Source organism: Rousettus aegyptiacus, unplaced genomic scaffold, assembly GCF_014176215.1.
Source record: "Rousettus aegyptiacus isolate mRouAeg1 unplaced genomic scaffold, mRouAeg1.p scaffold_m13_p_4, whole genome shotgun sequence".
Classification (NCBI taxonomy): domain Eukaryota; kingdom Metazoa; phylum Chordata; class Mammalia; order Chiroptera; family Pteropodidae; genus Rousettus; species Rousettus aegyptiacus.
Genome location: NW_023416307.1, coordinates 118910710 through 118935928, shown reverse-complemented (window position 1 = coordinate 118935928; position 25219 = coordinate 118910710). Strand labels below are relative to the sequence as shown.

At 40.6% G+C, this 25219-nt stretch overlaps 2 protein-coding genes across 2 annotated transcripts in view; one reads left to right on the top strand and one right to left on the bottom strand.

The window, feature by feature from the left end:
- Positions 1–25210, bottom strand: part of LMCD1 (LIM and cysteine rich domains 1) — a 53946-nt gene extending 28736 nt beyond the window's left edge. The window contains exon 1 of the mRNA XM_016134866.2: positions 25043–25210. Coding sequence (XP_015990352.1) covers positions 25043–25084 — 42 coding nt within the window. The 5' untranslated portion in view covers positions 25085–25210. The remainder of the gene's footprint in view (positions 1–25042) is intronic.
- Positions 1–25219, top strand: part of SSUH2 (ssu-2 homolog) — a 311599-nt gene that overhangs the window by 98247 nt on the left and 188133 nt on the right. The window lies entirely within an intron of this gene.

The window sequence follows — 25219 nt, the reverse complement described above, 5'->3', positions numbered from 1 at the left end:
CCTGGAGCGCTGAGCTGCTGGCTCAGGGTTTGGTTTAGTAATAGTGATGTCAGACAGTATAGCACAGCACAACACTGGTCTGCAGGGCGGAGGTGGGGCTGGCCCTACAGTGCAGACTCTGACATTTATTATCTGGGCAGCTAGAGGCAACTAACTCATTTCCTCACGCATCCTGAATTGCTCCTCTGTAAAATGAGAAAACTGGCCTGGATTAAGGTTGCCTGAATCTTGTTCCGCATAATCCCCGTTCTGTGAGAGGTTACAAAAGAGTGTATGGCTGCGGGAGGGAAGGATCATATGACCAAATAAAAATAGAGGGCACTGGATGCAAAAGGGCTTCCAGAGCATTTGAAATGCTAGCCTACGCTGGAAGCAGGAAGAGAGGTGAAGAGCAAGCAGCTATTTATGTTAAGAGGCCCAGGCTTTGGGGTCAGATGGTCAGGGGTTCAGTCTCAATTTGTGTGCCTTTCTCCTGTTGAACTTAGGCAAGCGACTGGACTTGCAGGGTCTCACTTTAATCATCTGTGTCATGAGGATAATAAGAATCAACCTGCCTCATGGAGTTACTGTGAGGGTTTAACAGGTTCCGGCAAGGAAAGGGCTCCGTCTGCACTTGTTATATACTGAATGTTCATTTACATCATTATATCTCGTGTAAACAGTATGAGAGACCCTGAATCAATTTTTTCCCCAGCTTCAGAATTCTAAGGTACTTCAGAACTACATTCCTAATTATACACCCTATATACTTTCTTACTCTCTGTTTAATGTACGTAAGTGTTGCCTCTCTAACTAGGTGTAAGAAGCAGAGTTGGCCCTAGTCTCCAGACTGCTAGTGGGACACTTTCCACTGTGACAGAAGTCTGTGGGAGAGATAAATAAATGGCCTTGTGAGAAAGAGATTTGGGCCATCAGGCCACACTTGCAGCCAGTTTCCTGGCAGACTGTTTAACACAATAAATAGCCATTGGTCCACTGCATATCATTCATCCAGGAGTCAGCCAGACCTAGCTATCTCCAACACAGAAAATGATGATCACATTTATTGAGGAGGGGTAAACATCAACCAGAAATAGTGTTTCAAGAGAGATTCTGGTTTATAAACAGTGGGTTTCTCTGATGTGGACTTCGTCTGAGATGAAAGATGGCACAGTGGCTCACGGTAGCTGAGAAGAGCTTAAAAGGACCTGTCACTTAAAAAAATGGATTCTTGGAATGTACCATCTATTCTTTTTTTTTTTTTTAAGAGAAGGATAAAATGTTTTGACAATTTTCTTTGGCTCAGGACAGTAGGATGTGGTTCATCTGATGTTGTGGACTTGAATAGTGTCAGGGACGTAAAAGGACTAAGATCAGACTAAGGGTCCCCTGGGTGTTCAAGGGGCGGGGCCACAGGAGACCCCTCCCTCCTTTGAGCATTTATGTTCAGGTGATCTCCAAGGACAATTTTGCAGGGAGGAAAATCTCACCAATAATGTAGGACTGTGATGAAGAGAAACCCAAAATGGGAAGTACAATATGTAATTTAGGAGTGAGCATGGGACCTGGAACTAGAAATGGAGGTTCTCCCAGCTCAGATTCTCTCTTCATGTGTGACTCAGCCACCTCTGAAAAATGGGGTTTCCCTGCTTTTTGCCCCAACGAGGCTGTTGTAAATGCTATGTAAGATTAAAAGTTTGTTGGTAAATTGAAATAAGTATTTACCATTGTTAACAAATTACCTAAAACTTGAACATAAGACAGAAGGATGTGTGGCACATCCTGTCAATGTCATATGGTGGCAAATATGGCATTACCCCCTGTCCCCAACCCTCTCAAGGATTATCTATAGAAATCTATTTTGCTCTACTCTAAGACTTAGTGTTACATGTAAGCTTGTAGACACAATACAAATAAAGTAGAGATACAAATGCAAATAATTTTTGTCCTTTTGAAAAAGATAACACTAAAGGTTATGGTTTACTGTCCTGTAGGAGATTAGCTAGTTATGTGCCTAATCCATCTGTCTTGTCCTAACATTAAATTGACTATAAATACCTACACCTCCTCAAATGCTTTTTGGGCTGGTATAAATCTCTTACTGATACTTTCATTAATTAATGAGTTGACTAAAATCTTTGCTAAATTTCATTTTATATTTGCACAAGAGTTGTGATTTTATCTTTTTGAAAATTATATCTGACACAATCACATGCCCTCTTGGGTTTGCTTTCTCATCTGGTACGTTCTGAGTTCAAACTAAATTTTATTGAGTCAACTTCTCTGACTTGTCCTTTACAGATAAGCTCCAAAAAGCATATGTGTTAATAAGGATAGTCAACATGCTTTGTTACTTAAAAACAAACCTTCTCCTAAGGGGTTCCAGAAGGGACGGCAGAGGGAAGATGGAGATGGTTGGAATGAGGCGAAGTTATGAGAAGGTCCAGAAAAGAACTGAGATCATACACAGAAAAATGATCCCGGCACTATCCTACTACCATGAATAACTCCCAAATAACAGCTTGACAGTCCATGGAGTGACTTTACTTACTTGAGCATTCTCTTTCTTAACAATTATGACAACCTGTGAAGTATGATCATTATTCCTAGTCATTGGTGATGCATGACAGTGAGTTTGAGAGGAGAAGCAACTGGTCTATTCAGAAATGCTCTGGACTGGAGCATCTCTGAGTGATGGCTCCTTCTAAGTCTATATTCACCGGTGCTGGCCTTTAAGCAAAAATGTTTTATCTTTTCTAATGTTTATGACTGTAGCTCACATTTATTGAGTATGCCTTACATGCTGGGCAAATACCAAGCATTTTCATACTATTTAACTTAAGCTTCTTCATGAACCTATAAAGAGGTATTTTTAGTAACCTCATTTTCAGATAAGGAAACAGGCTCAGAGAGGTTAAGATCCAATAGCTTGTAAGTGGCGGAGCCAGGAAGTGAAGCCAGGCAGGTCTTACTTCAGAGCTATGCTCTCATATCTGCTATGGCACTTTTCACTGAGCACTTTACAGTTTACAAAGTACATTTATATCGGCTCCAGGCTGTAAATATATTGTATTTGGTTCATGAGAAAAGCAAGCTCATAGGACTGATGAGATTTGCTGCTCAGGACATGATTCACACTCATTCTTTGGAATTCAGATCCTGTGACTTCCTACCACACCAGGAGTCTCCAGACCCCAGACAACCTCTTATGAGTCTGGTCGTGATTCTGGGCATTAGGCCAGTTGAGTCCAAAGGGAATGGATAGTGTTGTCTGCAGGGGTGGGAAGTCCTAGAAGTGTTAGGGTTGGGGTCAGTAGGACAAGGTCATGGTGACCTTGGTCCCAGGATTTCTACCATCCAACCCTGTTATGCATTAAGTGTACACATTCAAGGCAATGAACAGGCCTCAAGGGCAGTTGGAGAGGTGGTAGCCAGAGGAGAAAGTGAACCAGAACCATAGGCGGCACTGTGGGAGAAAAGCGCCAAAGCACTGGCTTCGCTCAGTTTACCTGCCCTGCTCTGGAAGCCTGGGATGACTGCAGGTAATACATGCTTAGTACCAGGCCAGGGGCTGGAGTATGCACTGTGACCCAAGTTGTGAAGATGGCTGGACCCGTTTTCTAGAATTGTTATCACTTAAAAAAAAATACAAATAAAAACCAAAAAACACAAAACAAAATAAGCACCTTGTTGGTCATTTCTGGGTTTATTCCTAACTCCTTTTTTTAAAAAAATCTTAAACAAGATTTTTTTATTATTATTTTATATTAGTTTTAGGTATATAGTACAATGGTTAGACATTTATATAATTTATGAACTGATCTCCCTGATTACTCTAGCACCCATTTGGTACCATGCTAACTCTTAATAGTTGATTTATATTGAGGGTGCTAGCACCCACCTTGTTTTGAAGTTATGCTGAACCACTTTTAAAGGAATAAAGGTTGTTGAGTATTGGATGTCATGGGCTCCCATGATGTGGCCCACATCACCTGTTTGAATTTATCCATTTCTACTTTCATATCATCTACTGTTGCTATCCAGATTGTCTTTTCAATCACCTGAGCCTCCTGTAGTTCTCCTAAATACACAGTCATGCCATGGTAATCTAATGTTTAAAAAAGCTTAAGTTTTTTTGAGATTAAGTCCCATCTTTTCCACAATAAAAAGAATTAATAGCAGCTGTTAACAAGTGCTAGGTTTTGCAGTTTCCCAGTCACTGTGCTAAGCCTGAGCTCCTGCAAATCTTACAACACCTATGTGAGACAGGTTATCTTGCAGTAATTCTCAGGGTATGGTCTCCAAATAGTGCCTGGGGACATGCCTTGCCACTCCTCAGTACTAACCCCAGAGCTGCTGAAAGGCATCATGCTGGTAGGGCCCAGCCTTGTTGTTCAAGTCCTCCAGGTGATTTGGATGCTCAGCTGTCTGAGAACCACTATCTTTGCTGGTATCCCCAGGTTGCACACTAGTTAACTGAAGGGTAACTGCTTATCTTCACTTGCCTGAGACTGATTCAGGGCCTGGATGAGACATTTTCAGTGCTACAACCAGGAAAGCTCCATGCAAACCAGGAAGAGTTGGGCTCCTTAGTTAAGGGGATTCAACGAGGTCAAATTAAAGTACTAGAGCTTGGATTTGAACTCAGGTCTCTCTAAATTCTGAATCTCCATTTTAATTTAACCGATGAACTGCAAGTGATGCCAAGAAGCCTTTTCCAGATGTTTTGGGGCCCTTCCACTTAACATCTCAAATAGTTCACAGAAATGCAGAATTACAAATGTAATCAGTGCCAGGAAACTGGGACCTAGCTGACATGCAGATTCTAGTCTAGTAAGTCTGGAGTGAACTGATGCTGCTGGTCCGGGGACCACACTTTTGAGTAGTGAGGGGCTACATCAGTGGCTCTCAGACTTGTTTTTATATTAGTCACCTAAAGATCTTATAACCCTTCCACAGCCCAGGCTGCATCCCAGACAAATTTAGCTACAATCTCTGGGGATACATAACAAGCTATAGTCATTTTGGAAGCTTCCCAGGGGATTCCAATGTGCAGACAAGTTTGGGAACAACCGGGCTGCATCGTTGTACCCTCAGCTGCTCCAACTTGGATTTTAACATCTTTAACAACATTGGTTTAACATCTCCCCCTCCCATTCCTATGCAGTGAGTTTTTATGGCACATCTGATTTTTGTTATTGTCATTTCATTTTGGTCCCATCTATCCTGGCACAAGCCTACCTCACAGGCTTTCCTGTCAATGTGGTAATTCTCTTAACAGCCAGACAGAGGGGAAACTACACCCTTCCTTTTCCTCTAAATTTCACTGGCTAGCTGACTCCCCATGGGGACTCTCTTGAATACTGAGACCCTCTGCTAGTCCTGAGGTCAGGGGTGGTCCTCTCCACCCTCCGGGGCTACAGGGGGGAACCGAGAGATCCTACCAGATGGAGGAGCCCAAGCCGGCAACACGTAAGGCCCGAATGCTGACAAGCTGCATCATGGAAAGCTGGTTTTTCTTTGTTTCCTTAAGAAGTATGATCCTTTTGGGGAGTGGCCTGGCTGAGAGGTATAAGGGGGTTTTGTACTTCACTTTCCCACTCTAGAACCCCAGGATCTTCACAGTGGTCTGGACTTCTTCCACTTTACTTTTTTGACACTCCCCAACAACTGAAAACACGAATTGCCAAAAAGTTACAAAACCCTAACAGAGTAATGAAATCAATTACTCACCAGTATAATAACTGTCTACCCATAACTTAAAAACTCTATTTGCTGCCCATTCCTGACCATACACCCTCCCTGTGACATGTCCTGTCCCCCATCAGAGGGAAGGCTGGGGACTGGAAACACAGGGATGCTAGAGGAAAGCCAACAACAAGACTTTTCTGGTCTGTTTGCTTTTACATTAGGATGACTTTTGACATGCTATTCCATAATATATATATATTTTTCTGTTTTAATGTAAAATAAATGTTCCCCATTCCCCCCCCCCCCCACTTTCAGTCTTAAGCAAACTGTTGCTATATTTGTCCTCTAGCTGGGAGGCTTCAAGCTAGAGCTGCAGGTCATTGCTGAGAGAACTCCGTTTCCCTAAATATGAGATGAAAAAAATGAGACTTGTAGCCCAGATCCTGGAGAGATCTATTTTTTATCCCATCCAGCCTCAAGATGACTGGCTTAGAACATGGTAGCAACAGACAGAAGAGTGTGCAGAACTGGCTGCTGGCGGTCTTCCCCTCTGTTCGAATTTTCATTCTGCACCATCCCACCTGAACTCTGATGATGTGCAAACCAGCCATGGAAATAACTTTGAATGAACCTCCTAAAACCACAGTGACTCTCAGACAGTCAGCAACAAAGTCCTCATCTACATTAGAGGTGATATCCGGGGACGGAAATGTTCTTCAGGGGACTGTGTGTGTGAGCACGTGTGCGGCTGTGTGTCCAAATCTATCCTTCTCCCCCAAGGCTGCCCCCTGGCCATTTCTACTCCTCTGTCTGGATAAACACACATGTGAAGAAATCTCTTCAACTTAGATACCCTTTTCCTGAATTTATATGTAATGAGGATAAAAATGAACAGACTAAACAAATTGAGTGTAGCCCAACTGATCTAGTACTTACACTTCAATGGATGGAAAACTTTTTATGTTTCTTCCTTTTTTAAAAAAGACCAATCCTATTTAAAGCAACAGAATAGGAAAACATTTGGTGGGTGATGAGCTAATTGAAGAAGTGCCTGAGTCGTCAGTATTTCATGGTACAGATTCAATTATTTTCCTATTAAACGGTTCATATGTGTTAAATTTATTGCACAGACTGGCTGGGGTAGAAAGAGTTAGTCTGATGGATTTAGCTGATGATGTTAGGAGTGTTTGATGTCTCAAATAAAGTTTTAAACAAAAGTCCAACAAAAGGGTACTTTTTACTCTCTATAAGAAATGGTGTTTTGTTTTTGTCTGTGAAGAAAGTTTGTCCAGGTTCAAGTCTAGGACAATTAGGTTTGGGGCAAAATATACCACGTTCTCCTTACTGACCTCCCTCTCTCAACATGTCAAGTTTAACACATAAAATTGAAGTGAAAGTCAGGGTGGCCGGGAGGGAGCACTGAATTCACAGAAGTCTGATCGGCTGCTCTAGTGTGTGAAAGGTTAGCAGGACACGTGGTGTTCTCCGACCCTTTGGGGTGGCGAAAGGGACCTACTGCTGCTGTGTCCCACACCAGCTGTCCCAAGAGTGGGTTCTAATTGTCTGTTCAGGCTCCTTGATGAACATACCCCAAGGGAAAGTTCTGGAAACCACCATCCAATTCCTCCTATCACTTCCTCAGGGAGGTCCTTGATTTTCCCAGACCAGGTATCTCCTCTCCTTCCGCCATAAGCTCCTGACCACTGTGTACGACCCTTTATGGAATACTTCTATAGTTGTAATCACTTGTTTGGTTCTGTCTTCCGCTCCAGGGGAGGAAATGATGAGATATCCCCAAGGTTTACATCATGTGTAAACAAAAAGGGTTAATCTGGCTATGAAGACCAAGTAGAAAAAAAAAATCCACATGTGGAAAAGGAAATACAAAATGAAAGGTTTCTCTGTTTAAGACCTTGCTTTTGCCTTCTCCTCTCCTACACTCTGCCTCTGGTAAGCCGAACTTCTGATTCCAGCAGATTCTAGAAAAGCAGGAATGCCCAAACCCAGGGCTATAAGAGGAATAAGGGCATAAAGCCTGCCTTCAAGGTGAGACTGGCTTTAAAACCTCACCCCACCCTAAGAAACCCCATCCTTAACTGTCTGCTTCCTGGAATGTCCTTCTGATTAAAAAGAATTATTGCAACCACAGTTTTCTCTGCTATCTGGCCTGGTCAGTTAACTGAGTCTCTTAGTAATGTCTGACTCCTACCACATTATCACTTGGCATGATGGAGCAGACACCGAGTGCTCCGCCAGCCAAGATAGGGGATTATCTGCCCCTTTTTCTTTTCCTTCTTTCTGTCTGCCTTTTTGATAATTTCACTCTTTGATATTTTTAGCACTTAAATTAAAAAAAAAAAATAGGCAGAGACGATAAGACTCAAATCTGTACATTTTTCAAGAGTTTGCAGCTCTTGGAAAGGTCTGACATGATTCAACACGTTTGGATGGAAGAGCTATAGCACTGCTGGGAAACAATTTGCATGGCTGGACTCCCTCTCCCAGATGAAAGTGGGCAGTCTCAACATATTTGCAGAATATCTCTTCTATCTTTGAAAGGTGATGGGTCTGGTCACTTGAAACAGAGTAAAGAATAAGGCAAAAATTCCAAATCCTAACTTGAATGAGTGATGACTGGATGATCAGATCTGTCTGAGGGGCGATGGAAAATCTAGGAAGTCGTCAGTCCCTGTCCAAGACTGACTCCTTTGTTGGACTCCTTTGGCAGAGGATGGAGGCAGAAAGGAAGCCAGCCTCTTCTCCGCCTGCTTCTTGCTGATAGCTGATGTTTACACATAGCTGTATCGAAAACAGGTCCACAAATCTTATGTATAAGGGACCCTGTTGGACTGTAGCAATAGGATTTTTAAGACTGAACTGTCTTTGACAGCAGCTCCCTTTGAACTAGCTGCAGACCCTGGCAGAATGTCATGCCCAGTGAATTGCACAAACTGGCTGACAAAACCAGCTGAGGGGGCAAAACAATTCTTTTCTGTTTTTGGAAACTGTCCAAATTTCTAGAAAAGTCAGCCCATTATCTGAGGGGCTCAGCTGCTTAACTGAAATTGTCCATGGAAAGAGGGTCCTCCTGCTCCCCTAACTCCAGACTTTTTTTTTGGACATTTTGAGACTACTCAGATTCCCAGGGGGTGGGCTTTGTTTTCCTTGACTATGAAAGGAATCCCCAAAGGGCAAGGGCTATCCTGGCATTTCTTGCCAAACTAAGTGTTTCTAGAGGTTCCAATGCAATCTTTTTGTCTTGAAGTGGTCTTAATTTTCTTTCTTAGAAAGGCCCTGCCAGATTTTTGGAAGATATAGGTAAAGCCACCAGACTCACCATGAGCTAGGAATTATCCAAATCCCCTGGGGTATCTTAGTTAGAGATTTACCAAGTAGCTTGGGGGACTTCAAGATAAATGAAAATTTAAAGTCCTTATAAAGACTCACTACTCCCTCTCCCCACTTCCTAAATGAGAACAAGCTGTTGGTGTCTCCAGGCCTAATATCTTCAAGTTACACTTGGAAATTAAAATCTAATTGGCTTCATGGTTCTTAGGTTTCAGGTTTTAATAGACTCAAATAGAAAACCGTAAGCTTGAGGCTGGCAAACTTCCTCTTTGCACCTCCCTCCGTTTTAGAAGACTCCCCTGATTTTAGCGTTCTGATGTCTTAAGACCATCTTCCTAAAATTTGGTCTGTTTGTATGTGGCGCGTCTCTGTGTGTGTGTCTGAATTCTTAACTCGCAGCGTTACCAATCTTTCCAAGGATGGCACACATTTATTGGAAAAATTTTGGAAATGGGAGAGACTTAGCAAACCAAGTTGGAGAATTTTTAATCTTGCCTACCTGAATCTTAATATCAAAAAGAAATGTGCTGTGTGAATGTACAGCACTGTTATTAAAAGTCTGAAGTCTTTGCTTATGTAAATGATCCTGCTGTGAAACTCAGCTCCAAATTCATAGGGTTCACTTACATGACAATGGAAGCATTCACACACACACACACACACACACACACACACACACACACACTTCTTCATCCAACATTGGTGCCTTAATGTTAAAAAAAAAACCACTTGTATTTTAGTGTAATGCCTTTAACAAGATTTTTTGTGGGTTTAAAACAAGTATCCTTTTTATAAATGATTTCCCTCCTCTCTCTTTTTTGCTATTATATATTTTTAAAACTAACATTAAATACGCTTTCAAATATTTCATCCTTTCTTTGAATTTTCCCTCACATATGCACTAGTTGTATATACTTCATATAGTTAAATCCTGTATTTAAGAAAATCTGACACATGAAAATCATAGATTCTTAGAAATGAAAACACTTTAAAGTGTATTTAGACTAAGTTTTTCTAAGCCCAGTTTTATGAAACGGAAATTAGCTGATGGTCAATCACTTTGCAAATGATTCACTTTCTAGGTCTCACCTTTGAAGCTCATCTAACACAATTAAAATGTAAAATCGTAACTACAGAAGCCAGGTTCTTTTCCAAAAAATTCTCTCTTAAGTAAATTTAGAATTATTCATTTAACCATATGCCCCAGGAAAAATGCCAAACTCCCGCATACCTCTGAGTCTACCCACAAGCAGTTCCCTCTGCCTGGACCAATTCTTTCTCCCTTCATCTGATAAACTCCTATTCATCCTTCATGTACTCTTATCATATACTACCTTAGAAAACCCTCTATCTTGTACTTCTTAGTACAAGATTGTAATTATTTAATCATAGACACGACTCTTTAATGTCATTCTTTTCTGCTGCACTATAAATTCTATGGGGGCATGGTCCCGCATGTCTAGTTCACTGCTCTATCACCAGTACCTGAAATAATGCCTTGCACATAGTAGCTCCTCAGTAATCATTTCTATGAATAGCTTCTTTTATAACATTTCCTTTTTTTTTTTTTTTTTTTTTTTTTGCTGTGACCAATGCTTCTTGGCCCATGAAAAGCTAACACATACTAGATAGTCTACATCTGAGGCTGATGCCTGCAGGGGTTGGAAGAGAAAAGAGCTACCCTGGTTTCCTCTGACATCCAGGATTCTAGCCTCCCCTGGTCATCTAACACGTCTGGCCAGTCCTGCTCTGCCTGAGGAACGGCTCACCCATCCTTTCCAAAGTTCTAGCACTAGCTTTTCTGCTCTTCATTCTCAACATGCTCTGAATGTACTCAAATGGCTTCAACCATTTCCTCTAAACCTTAGCTTTGTCTCCAGAAGTGTTTTCAGCTCCTGGAATCTCTTCACATATAGACCTATAGAACTGCCAACTCATATTCTTTGTCACCCAAACCCACTGGTTTTCCCCTGGTTTATGGTATCCTTGCCCACATAGTCACCTAGACCTGTGGTCTGGATCCTAGTCAACTGCCCAAGGCAAGGAGGCTTGGAAAGAAAGCTCTCCTTATTGAATGAAACCCAACTTTTCCTCAATGAGGGGCTCGTTTCTAGTTTGTGTCATCCCTTTCATTGTGTACCCCAGAAATTGATGTTTCCCTGATAGAAGAGCCAGTTTCTAAACCTTCTGGAAGGTGACTCATTAGAAAAAATCAGACTTCCATAGAGAAACTCAGAATGTAGCAACTGCAGGTTGTCCATGAAACAGAATATATACAACAAGTACAAGAAAACTGTGAAAACTCAGCCCCATTCGAGAGAGTCATTAGGTTCTGTAGACTTTCATAGCATTTCTAGTCTTGGCTCATTGCTTTGGAATATCCCTTTATCTACTACTGCCCTTGACATGATTTGCTGGCAGTGTTGGGGAGCACTGTCCATGTTGGAGCTTGAGGAGCTGAAGTTGAGCTCTGGCCCCTTTTTTCACTATCTGTGTAACCCAGGCCATCAGTTTCTGCTCTGTGAATCTTGATTTTTTTCATCTTTAAAATGTGTTATAATCCCTACCAGTTTCATAGGGTTGTTGTGAGAATCAAATATGATGAGGTATATGAGATGCTTTGAAAACTGTGATGTTCTGTAGAGATCAGGATTATCAAATATTAGATATTTATGGGACTCCACGCTCCTCTTTCATTAATTTTATCCTCAATATGCCATCTGTGTAATCATTTACTTATAATTTCTCTTTAAATAAATTATTTTAAAATCTTATTTCTTGGAAAAAAAACTTTAGCCCTAAAATGTATAAAAATAGAAGGTAACCATAAAAAATATGTGCAACAACATTATTAAATTCTAGCTAATATGATTGCTTTCTAAAAGCTCTGAGCCTGAGGACCACTCTCCAACAGTGTAAAGTGAAGTTAGGGCATTGTTTAGGTGTTAAAAAACATTTTAGGACCAGTTTGACTTGCTCCTTGACATATTCAGAGGGAGAGAAGAACTGAAAAGGGAAAAAGATTCTAATGTGGTTCAATGTTATTAATGCATGCCTATGTACCAAGTAAATTCATCCTTCGACCAATGTGTCCATAGTCCGTCCTTCTGGAACCCTGTTGGGTAATAGATGGGAAATGGTACAGACTAGTGTGGAGCTTCGGATTGAATTTCTTACATTTAATTCATATCTATCACACTAGTTATGTCATCATGGCAATTTACTTAATCCCTCTGAATCTTGATTTACTCATCTGTAAAATGGGATTGGTGTAAACATTAAGAAAAAACTATGAAGAACAATGCCTGAACATGGCCCATGCTTGTTAAGCGCAGCTATTATGTCTAGTGAAAGAGCAAAGCTTCTATTTTTGCCCCTCATAGCAAGGGCAGAACATGGCTGAAGTTTCTGGAGTTTTGGTTCTGAGGAGTATAGAATGACTAATAAAACTGAGGAGAAAATGTGGGGGCATTTCTGTACTAACAAAGTAAAGAGCACAATTAAAATGATTAATTGCACCATTTATGATTTTTAAAAGATGGGGGGAAAAGTATTAACCAACAAAGCAATTTCCTCTAGCAAAACTTTGTATAGACTTATCATTCACTATTTCAAAAGCGTATTTGCGGTCAGCTCAGTATCAAGGGCTTGGCTAAAATTACAGAGCACTGAGAGGTGTTGATATTAAGCATTTTTTTTTTAAAAGTGTGCCAACTATAAGTCTTCAGAATAAGAAGAAATATGATGGGGTCCAGGGCCTTCTCAGAATTTCTTGCACTTCAAAGAGCATGTACTTGGCAATGATTCTACTGCTTTCCTGAGTTTGGTCAACGTGGCTGAGGAAAGGCAAAACTCTTAAAATCCACACAGATGGAACTTTTCCATTGGCCCTATTTTGGTATAAATATTCATCAAGGACTAGAAACTTAAAGTAGATATCGGTCTGAGCTATGAGTGGTTTGGATTAAATTTCAGCCAATTTTCAGCCGTCTTGCTGGCTCTTGACTCTCAGGAGGGCCAGCTCTCCTGAGATGTGGCTGCTGTTGTCTAAAGATCTAAGCCAACTACCTCCCCAGATCACGGACGGAAATTATTGGAGTTTGTTCTCAAGAGACTTCCAGCCAGAAACAGGGCTTCAAGGTTCAGATGAAGGTTTGTGTTAGTTGTTTGAAGGGAAGAAACAAGTCAAGGCTTAGCTCATTGGCCATCCTAAAGTCAATCCTTGTAGAGACAAGTTTGAAGGAGGATAATAAACTTGGAAGCAGACATTAAATATTCAGGGTCTGCTTTGGAATAATGCCTTCTCCAACCCTCTCACTTTCATTTCCTTCTCATCTTAAGATCCTTCTGAAATACTACCAAGGAGGATCCCTCCCACTCCTTTGGCCCCACTCCTACCTGGCTAGTTCTGATTTCGGTCCATAAATCAGAAAGTGTTAGATTAAGCAACACGTGTAGGCATTGGAGGAGGTTAATGGTCTTACCTACTCTATTCTGTGTCTGTCTTATATCCTCCGTCCCCGTGTTCTGGTAACCCTTTCTATCCCTGCAGAATTCCTTGTCTCTGCCAGGAAGGGGAAATAGTTACTCTTACTTCTTTGATACCTTTCCTTCTCTCTCCTATATCCTTATTTCATTCAATTTCCTTTTCCATCTATTAACATTGTTGAGCCCTCAAGGTATGCCAGGTTTCCTGGGAGCAGAGTGGAGGGTGGCACAAAGGAGCTAAGGCATGGTCCCTGCCCTCAAGGAGCTTATTATAAAATGGAGAACTTAGGCACTAACATGATATTATGGTACAGGAGTTAAATGAGCAAGACAGCGATTGCACATATTCCAGGGCCATTCAGAAAATGAAATGTTTGTTCAGTAGGAAAGTAAATCCATGCTAGGAGTTCAGAGGAGAAAGAACTTGGTCTGCACTGACAGCTTCATGGAAGAGGGAAGTGAGAAATGGATAGGATTTTGGCCCATGGAGAAGGCTGTTCAGCATGCATGTGAAGAATAAGACATATGGACAGGGAATGAGTGACAGATCAGTGTGGGGGAAGCAGAATATTGTAGCAAGAAAAAGAAGACCCACCACTTAGAAAATGTAATGCTTTTTTCCTAATAAGCTCTGTGACCTTGAGCAAGTCACCTAACCTGCTAGATCTATTTCTTTGTCTGTTAAATAAAGAAGTTGACCTAGAGAATCTCTCGGACCTATTTCACCTCCTAAAAATTAATTCTTATTGCTGAAATATACAGTACAAGTATTAGTTGAATAGGTATATGATTTCCCTTGTGATTGTCCCAGCAAAGGTACAGAAAGGGTGACAACAGCCATCCTAATTAGTGTTTGGGCTTATTGGCTATGTAGGACAACAGACTTGAGGAAACACAGCTTTTCCATCAAACTTTGCCTCTTCTTCAGGTCCTTGCAAACACAGGGATGATCATAATTTCATTTTTCCAGTTAATTGGCAGGGAATCACCTGGGATTTTTTTTTTTTTTCTGTTTAACATACCATATGTAACTGACAAAAATCAGAAACAATCATCTCAGTGGGCATTTTGATATTCCAACCATGTGCTTTTTATTTTGATGCATCATCTGACCTAAAACTTGGCAAGGAGGAACCCACATTTAGAGACCAAGTCAGAAATCTGAATTGTTTGACCACAAGATTCTAGATCTTGTTAATCAATTTCCCCTATTTCAAAGGCCAGTTTTTTCCCTCACAGTTCACTGAGGAATCCTACCTTGGATTTGTCTTCTTCTACTGATCATTTAAATAACTTCAGAGCTTAAAGGTGAGTGCACTTTGAAATGTTTTTGTGTTCTGCTCACACATGCAGTGTGCTGAATCTCACAGGTGTTATGTGTGTTCCTTGCTTTCCATATATATTGAATATCCTCAGTTATCCTTTATTTTCTTCTGTCACAACATAAATCTTTATCTTTCTGCAAAAATTTAAACTCAGTGGGGCTGGATTTGCTGGCACTCCATCGCTAGGCTTAGGGGAGTCTCAAGCCACCACCACGAGAAGTTTTCTGCATGCCAGCTTGGCAGGCCCTCCTACCCTACCGTACCAAAGGGTTCTGGTTGAGAGCCAAGAGGAACAAGTTCTTAGATCAGAAAATAACAGATGTATATCATAGATGGTGGATACAGAGGAATGTATTTCTCCACAGTTTAACATGGATCATATTCCCCAAATTAGAAGTTAAATAAGATGGAATATATGGGTGTCAGACTTGGAAGGCATAAAACTGGACTGTGACCCAATCCTAATAGCTCATTCATCCTCATCTTTCAACACTCAGCTCAAATGTCACCTCTTCAGTAAGCATTCCCTGACCTCAACAGGTAAGGTTAAGTACTTCCTCTTCTGATCTCCCTCAGCCCCACATTCAAGGTCATTAGACACTGATGTGATCTTTGATAGATGAACTGGGTGTTCTTTTCTGAATCCATCAGCCTCTGGGATTCCTTTCCTATTACTTCTCCACTTCCTAGTTCAGTCCCTGGTACATAATAATTACATATGTTTGCACAAAATGAAATTTTTAAAGTTGGCCAAATCAGAGGCAGGAAATAGTTTCATCAAAATAATGTTTTTATTCTCATTAATTTCATTGTCATTAGCCCTTTTAATAGTAACGATACCTCATTTAACATACATTCATTATGTGTCAAGTACACTTGTCCCTTGATTTACGCAGTATTTTTTTCACGTGAATTTTTTACATGCGGTAAATATTCCCCCCATTCACACAGACTTTTAACATGTGATTTCCATTTACATGTTCTCATTTCATGCAGTTTTTTTTTTTTTTTCATTCCCATTATTGGTGATTACTCTAAGAAAACAATAGCTTAACTCAGCAACGTACAAAGAACTAATACTTACTTGCTAACACATAATTAATGATCTTCCTGTTCATTGGATGACAAATCAAAGAGCCTGGGTGACTATTGACATTTTTCGGGATTAGTTTTACAAATGTTTTGCTGTAGAAGCTGAAAATTATATGAAGAAAAAATGTCTTTCTTTTAAAATACTTTTTTACTTTTCAATACACACCTGGTCACCCACACAATTTAGAACATCCAAATATAAAAGTTGTATGTTTTCCACCAAATACAACTTCCTTGATACAATCTTTAGATCAAGGCATCATTTCCACCTTTAATATCGATTAGTACATTAAATGGAGTTTTAATATTTTTAATAAACTTGAAAATAATGAATCACAGTTACAGAAGCCTGGAATAAATACATAATTTTAAGTTGTATCAAGAATATCGCTGTAGCTTTGAGTGAGCCATCAACTTTAAATGCTTGCTAGAAAGCAGTATGGACAGAAGTGGTTGTACCAGGGAATAAGTTTCCAACAAATGAAGGAAGATTAACTGACATTATTAATTTATTAAACGAACTTCAAGAAGGCAGCTCTGACAATTTGAATGCAGATGACATTAATGAATTACTGATTGATCATGAATTAATTGGTAATGAATTAATTCACTAAATATTTGAAGCCCATCCTGCCAATGAATACGGTACTGACCTTGAACCAATTTCATTTGTTGCAGAAAATATTTACAAAGCTCTTCAATTGGCCACAAAACTGGAAACTGCAGTTCTAGATATTAATCTAACATCCAATAAGCCTTAAAATTTCAAAAAGGTTTTTAAAAATGTGGCAGTGAATATCAAAGAAATTATGAAAACTTAGCAAAAGATGGGATTCGAAAAAGATCATCCAGAAACATAAATGTAAATAATGGAACTAAATAGTACTTCCAAATATTTTGAGCAATGAAGATAGTGACTTAAAAAGAGGCTGATTGCTTTAGATTACAGTACAGACACTGACAGTGAATGAAATTTCTTTTGTTTTTTTTTGAATTTTCATTAGCATTTCCTTGTGAAATTTCACATTGAAATTTCATTGTGAAAACATGAAATAAGTATTTTTATTTTTAAGACTTATATTGGCCTATTTTTATGACTTATATTGGCCTATTCTTCCGTGTAAAAAAAAAAGACACGTGGAATGGATAATCTGTGTAAATCAAGGGACAGGTAAACTGCATTAAGAACTTTAAACGGATTATTGTTCTAGGACCACAACCTTTAGGCCCATTTTATTGATTAAGAAATTGAGGCTCAGAGCTAATGTGACTTATCCAAGGTAATCGGAAACATGTGGCAGAGCTGAGAGTCGAACGCAGTCTAGTCCAAGAACCTCAGACCTCAGTTCACTATAGTTGTGCATGTGTATGTGTGTGTGTGTGTGTGTGTAGGACACTGTTAAAGCTTTATTTTAATGGCAGTCTTAATATATTTGGCTATCTGACATGAAAGCATCCCTTCTCAGAACAATGTTTTAAATGCATATAATACATAGAATTACAAAGGAAACTGATACGCTGAAATGGTATCAATATATAAAAACAACTCTATGATTTGGTAACATATGGGCCTTTATTAAGTTAATTAATAGGATCTAGCAGTGGATCTAATTACTGCTACTTCAGAACAGGAATGAGTATAAGTGGTAGACTGGGCATCTACCATAGCTGGAATAGGTTATGAAAACATCAGATTTCCATTGGTATCAAAAGCACAGGGCCTGCAACTAAACTTTTTCCAATATGAATATCATGTAAAATAGCTATATTTGATTTTTTAACAAAGGCACAGAGGTTGCTAAACTGCCAGGGCTTTAGTCTTCATTCGTAAGTGAAGGAAATACTGAATTTTAGTTAGAAGTTGAGGATATAAAGATGCATTTACATTTCTTGATACTTTCGAAGCTATCCATAGATCCCTGGTTAAAAACCTCTACTCTATTAGCAAGATTAAAAAAAAGAAAAGAAAAAAAACTCCCTCCTAGACTTCCTCTAAAGCAAGGACACCACCCACAGAACCAGGGCTCGAGTGGGGACCATAGGCCTGCCTTGGCAGGTAAGGAGATCTCTTCCAGGATGAGGGCAGGGGTGGACTCCATGTTCTCTCCACCTCTTCTAGCCAACAGATGAAATAAGTCAATCACCGCAGTGGTCAGCCTCATGAATCAGTACCTGGAAATGCCACTTAGTCAGACAGCCCCAGTAGATGCTGTCTTCTTAAGGCAGGTTTCTTATGGGGCGTTAGTCATCCAAGAGCCTTTTCCCCATGCTCCTGTCCTTTGGTGCCTCTGACACCAACACACAAAGAACAGAACCTCTGAAGACATAGAGCAAACACAGACAACTTGTCCACCACTACAAGTCTGCGAGAAGACAGAAGGGGCCACTGGTTATCTGTAGTACCTGAGAGCTGCCAGTGGCCAGTACCTGTTGCCCCAGACTTCTCTTCACTCAATGTTCTGTTTAAAATGCAAAAACTGGAGGAGAATTATCATACTCATTCCATCCTTAAACCGTAGAGATGACCGGGGTCAGGATGTGGCTCAGAGGTGTGCAGTGCTGGGAAATCTGAGGTAGGTGGCAAAGGAGGAGAAAGAAGGGTGTGTATGTACTGCGTGTGGTGAGGGAGGTCAAGGAACATAAGGAATCATAGAACAATGACATTATTCTGCCTTTCTCCTATCTTTATGAGAAATGAATTCCACCAGGCTCAAGTTTACATGGCAAGGATCAAAATATTCTTATTTATCCTCTTGTATTCAGCAGTCAGAACATAATAAGTGCTAAATAAATATTTGCTAAATGAAGAAATGAGTGACTATTATCCTGTCTTATAAGTAAGATATCCAAGGCGTGGTGATGGTAAGTGCCTGTGTAAGATCACACAGCTGAGGCTAATGACTGGTTGTCGCCCCATGCAAGGGGAGGGCTGCTTTTTAGAAGTGTGGCAACTAGACACCCAGGACAAATTGTTGCCATTGTCATGATTTTGCATATGATGTGGCCTGAGTATATTTATGACTAGGTCTAAGTTTAGCTACAAAGAGAAGGTCCTGCAATCTGATATCTTAGAACCACATGTGATGTAGGTAAACTAAACTTGGTCTTCCACATTCCAGCACTCAATTACCTATGAGATTTCTGCACTGTGCTGCTGGAAGGGGATATTAGTAATAGCAGGAGGAAATATTTTTGGGGCACTTACTATGTATCCAGGCACTTTATGTGCTTCGTCTTATCAACTATTATTTAAATGTAGAACTATTATTAACTCTTCTTCCTCAAATGAGGAACCAGAGGTCCAGATAAATGACTTGGCAAAGGTTGCAGATACAGCAAACTATGAGTCACATCTAGATGCTCATGCTTGCAAAGATCATGTGATTAACCACGTTCAAAATGGCCTCAAAACCTTGTGGCTAAACCTAAGTTCATAGCTGAAATGTTCGCTTGTCCTTCTTAAGTTTTAGAGTACAAAGTTGACAAGAAATCAGAGTATTCTGAGCATGAAAATGACAAATATAGAACATACTCTTTTTTCCTTCCTCATGAAAGATGCTGTGAGTCAATGCACCTTTCAGTTATGTCATGTGTAAATTTTGGATCTGTCATTTCTCCCCCGTGTCCCATCTGTAGCATGAAAAGATTGACTAAGCAAATCGTGAGATTCTGCTCAGCTCTTTTATATGATTTATTTTCTCCAAAATTTGATTTTACAAAGGAGCCAATGTTTTAAAACAGGAGGAAAGGGGGAAAAATCCATAAACAAATCATGTGGATTTGAAACAGCCACTATGGGCTGGATCCCAGTGCTCCTTTATCCTTAAGGAGTGACTTGCCAAGTTGAGTCTTTGGTTTCTGCTCCCTCAACAATCTTATTTCCTTTTAAAGCATGTCCTGGTGGGGGCTTGGGCTGTGTTTTGCTCAGTCCCGAGTCACATGCTGTTGGGTAGACCAGGAGTCAGCCTGACCAGGCATGGAGAGATACAAGTTTATCCCCAGGCTAGAATTTCCTGAAAACTCTGGTCTGGGATCTCCAAGATTTTTTCTTTTTGTCAAGTGTTACTGCTTCTTCAGTAATTTCAGGATAATATGGTATGATTCCTTAGATTGTCTATCAGTTTCCTCCAGAATTCTATCAATCTTTTAGAAAACCAGGAACCAGGAGAAATCTAGAAAGCCCTTGTTCTATACATGGGGAATGGCTCTGACAGCATGGGTGACAGTATAAACCTGGTAGTGGTCGAAAGATATCAGGGAGGTACAGATGCCTGGTAACATCTGGCAAATACTGGGCAGTTCCTGAATTGAACAGAGACTTTGATCTCTGTGAAGCTCATAGTAATAGTCATAGTCCTTCTTTACCAGACTTCCGCTTCTGATGAAAGCCTTGTTTTTTCTTGTAGTGAAAAGAGCTTAAGTTTTGGAATAGAGAAGACTGGGTTTGTGTTCCTAATCTGCCATCATATGATCTTAGGCAAGTCATTTAAACCCTCAGACTTAAATTACTCATATAAAAAGGACACTAATCTTTCTTTATGGTAGTCTTAAGGCTAAAGGAGATAAGATGTGAGAAAATGTCAAAGTTCCCTGTGTGAATTGAGGTGTCTTTCCTTCCTCCCTTTTGTCTTTCCCCAAACTTGTCTGTCCTACTTGTAGAATTGCTGCAAGCCCTGGGCAAGGAGGTCTTGGAGCTGAGATGGCTTAAATTAAAGCCTAGAGATGCTCTGTGATTAAGCCTTTCCCTTCCTCCCACCACCACACATCGTGGATGCACTGGTGAAAGTCAGCCATTAGCCTCCAACCCCACATATTCAGACACCTCTGCACAATATGACAAGCATCTGCAATTACGAAGTAATGACTTCAGCATCTGTTTTGGACATCTTTTAATAAGGACTTGGATAATTTCTTTTCTTTTTTTTAAATAAGGCTTTCTTTTGGGCCAAGTTGCTTATATACACCTATGGGCATGTCTCCAGTACCTTGGCTATTAAAATCTTTAAGTGACAGCTTAATATATTTTTAAGATTGAAGGAGCCAATGACAATTCTTGAGGAACCATGTTTATGTTGGATCGGCTTGCCCAGGCAACGTGCCAGCAGTTTTGCACATTGCAGGAACTGGAGGTGAAAGCAGGAAGGGCTGAGTACAGATGGGAGGAGAAAGCTGAAGGACAGGAAAGCCAAGAGGGATGTGATGTGGAGAGGATAGAGGGAGACACCCAGCTGAACCTGGCAATGAATGCACTTAGAAGAACTATCATTTAATGCTCCTCCGACATTGTGCTGAGAGGTGAAAAATAGAACCCTTTGGAGCCAGTCCATTGGCACGTACTCAGTCAACAGTGAACATGCTCTTAGATCTTTTTGTTCTAGTCCTTTCTAAATACCTTCAAATGGCTCGTTGGCAGCCAAAGGGCTTGTATTCTTGCAGAGCCTAAAAGCCTTCAGCACACCCTCTTAGCAATCTTTGGTGAGGTGTTTGACCTCTCTGGGCCTCAGTTTCCTTATCTAAGAAGTGAAAAGAGCTCCACATTCCCTTCTGGGACTAAAATTTTATGACTGCAGAGTGAAATGTTCAATGACTGGTAATCTCTGTTCTGTGGAAGCAGATTTTTTTATCTGGTAGGCTAGAATAAAGACATGATTATTACTCATTGTCCTAGCTTATCAAGGCTGAGCAACAGACTTTGGTTCAGCTGAATGAAAATTAGTTGCTCTTCAGATGGGATGGTCATAAAGAAAAATGTCTTTCACTCACCAAAGACTCTTTTCAGCATTCACATACTCATAGAAATATACTACCACTACCCACAATAATAATGGCTAACTCTATCTGAGAGCTCATGAGCTGAACTCCTTTATATATGTCATTTCATTTAATGGTCGCAGCTACCTTGGGAGGTGAGGGCACAGACTCAGATGTTAATTAGTTTGTCCAAGAGCACATAGCTAGTAAGGGGTAGTACTGGGATTTGAATCCAGATCTGATTACCAGAATACTAGTAATCAGTATTCTTAAATACACTTAAACAACACAAGAACAAACCCATAATAATTATTGATTCCACCAAGAGAAACAGCATCTGGCTTTCAAGGCCTTTTTTTCCCCAAGGAATGTTGGCTATTTATTTAATTAATCTCAGGGAATTCACTGTGCTGGGAAACCTCTTTCCCAGTAGAAAAACAAATGGTAACTCAAGAGCATCCACCCAATGGAAGCCTTTGACTTAGCACAGATGAGAGGAGGTAGGGAACTGTTCCTAAGCTCTGCCGCTGACTATGCATGTGACCTATGGTAAATCCCTTAGTCTGTCTGGGATTGGTTAAATGACCTCTAAGACTACTCCAGTTTTTGGATTTTATGTTCTCTCTTGAAGACCTTTTCATGGCTTTCCAGCTGCTGGTAATTCCCTGCACCCCCTCCCCTTGGGGGCAGGGCAGTGAAAACAGCTTGTATGCCATTTAAACCATTTCTCATTTTGTAAATAGGTCCCTTGCAGCTCTAAGAGTCCGTGGAATCTTTTGGAAATGCCTAAGTGTGATTATGCATCCTGAAGCCAAATGTTATAAAACACCCATTGATGCAGATTTAAAACATAAATATGCAATAAAAGCTTTTCAGCATGTTGTTGATATGACAAAGTGTTTAATCATTGCCTTAACCCTCAGCAGGGAGAGCTTCTCCCCCACTCCTTTCCTTTCCCTCAACTTTTTGAGTTGAAGACATTGGTTAAGCTACAGAGCGGTGATCTTCTTCCTGACTGTCACAGTCCCAAGAGGTAAAAAATATCTGCCCTTTCATCTCTACCCACCACATTCTTTCTCTAAGCCTGTAATTGGATCTAAATGAAAAAATAAACCCTTTGCAGGCCAAGGAAGTTGGCACGAGAGGAAACAAGAAGGAGAACATGTTCTACCTCTAACTCAGATCATCACACTCTCCTATGCAAAGAAAAATAAAAATAAGATAGGAATACAGTCAAGAATATTGTAATAACTTTGTATGGTGACAGATGACTACTAGACTTATCACAGAGATCACATTGTAAGGTATATAAATTGCTATAAGGTACATATATTGCTGTTTTACACCTGAAACTAATATAACACTGTAGGTTAACTATACTTTAATAATAATAATAATAATAATAATAATAATAATAATAATAAAAGCAAATTATAAAAGCAAACAAAACAAGACTTCCTCCAGGTGGTGCCTTAGTCTTTCACTGAGAGGGTTTTCCACGTACCTTGCCTCACCCCATACAACAACCGACAGCCAGCTTGTGCTAAAACCACCCCAAATCATCTGATTTTCCAGAGGATAGCGTGATTCTCCCTCTTTAGCCCTGAACTTTTTACTTCAACTGAATTTGGGGAGTAAGTTCAGACACAAATATCCTGGTGCTACAACAAATTAAAAAACAACAATACACAAAATGTGCTGTTCATGAACGTTCTGGTCTTGGCTAGATGGATATTAGGGGGTTCACTTGTGGTATAAGTCCCACTGTGGATGGCATGTTGTCTTGGAACAGAGATAAGCAAGAAAGCTTTGCCCTCAAGGAATTTGGAAAGAGTGTAGAGAAATAAGAGCAGTGCGTGCTTAACTCACTACTAGGTAGAAATTAATAGGTATCGTACCATGGTTTGAAGTGTTATGAGAATTCCATAGAAGGAGAGATGACTCGATTCTGCAAATAGTCTGGCAAATGTAAGGGGGCATGGTACATTCCAGAGATGTCCTGAGGAAGTCTGACTTGGTGTACACATTCAGAAGGGTCCTCTGGACTCTGTGTGGGAGTCTGGGGAAGGTCAGTGGTACAATGGCACAGCTATAAATAAGAAGCATAAATGCTGCGCCCCTAAGTGGCTGGTTTGCATTTTATTTTGATTTGGACAATAGTTTCGTTTTTTCCCCCTTTCAGTTCTATCCTACAGGTAATGTTAGATGTCTAAGGAAGACTTTGCCCTGCAAGACCAAATCCCCTGAAATCAGTTTTAAAATGACTGATTTGGAACTTTTTGGAGCCCCTCTCTATTTAATAGATAGGGTGCTGCCTGATTCATGAATGAATCTTTCAATAAAGCCAATTAGACCTTTTTTTTTTTTTTTTTTAAATATATTGCTTTGGGATACTAACCCACAATGTACCAGCACTGTTGGTACATTGTGAGGGGACTATCATCCCCACATTGGAGACAAGGAAAAGGGCTCAGAAAAGTGACTTGGTCAATATAGTGCTGCTAAGAAGTGTCATGGCCAGGGTTTCAATGCTTAAGGCTTTCTCTACGCTCTGCTGCCTGATGGAACCAACTCTCTGTGACCCTGGGCCTCAGTTTCTCCACTGGCCTAGGCTGTCACTTGGCTCTCTTCCAGTTCATATGTCCTCTGCCTCTGGCCTGTACCCATTCCCAACAGCATTCAGGGAAGTAACCGGTGGGTATTGGAGCTGCAGGTATAGCTGCAGGCCCCTGGGTAATTCACCCTTGCCCTTTTAGGCCCCAGTTAGCCCTTCTTGAAAACAAAACAAAACAAAACAAAACAAAACAAAACATGCAGACCCTAGGGACAGAAATTAGTTTCCCTGTCCTGGAACTACTGCCATTGCCAACATCAGCCACTGAAGAAACTTGTGTGTGTGTGAGCGCGCGCGCGTGTGTGTGTGTGTAACACAAAACACTAGGATGACAGCAAAAGGAGAAAATTTCTTGTGAGCAAAAATTACACGTCCCCCCACCCACCCACACTTCACACCAACCTGGAACCTTCACCTCAATCACAGGAAGGGGAAAGGAGAGGGGAAGGGAGGTTTTCCCCCTACAGACCATAGAATTAGCATTTTTTAAAAAAGGTTTTACTTATTTAAATTTTAATTAGCATCACCAAAGAACTAAGATCCTTTGCAAATACTTTACACAATGGCCTTTAAGAGTAAATTTTGGGGGTGTGCCTATTGGTTCAAACAAGTAGTCCCAACTTTTTTGTTTTCTGTGAAGTCTTGTAATTTAAGAAGTTTTCTTCTTACTTTTAGGTAAGTCTCCGGGAACACATGGGAGAGGGAAACGGGGAAAAGAAAGAATCTGGGTAAGTACAGACAGATCACAGCTCACCTTCTGAACTCCTGGGTTTAGGTCCTTAGCCACCTTTGCCATTTTCTTCTGGGCTGGAAAAACAGCGCCAGCTTCTCACGCAGAGGCGCGAGGGAGCGCAGCGGGGACAGCGGTGGCTGAATGGCCAGGTTCGCGGGCCTAGGGGGAGCTCTGCGCACAGCGGGGCGCGGCGGGGCC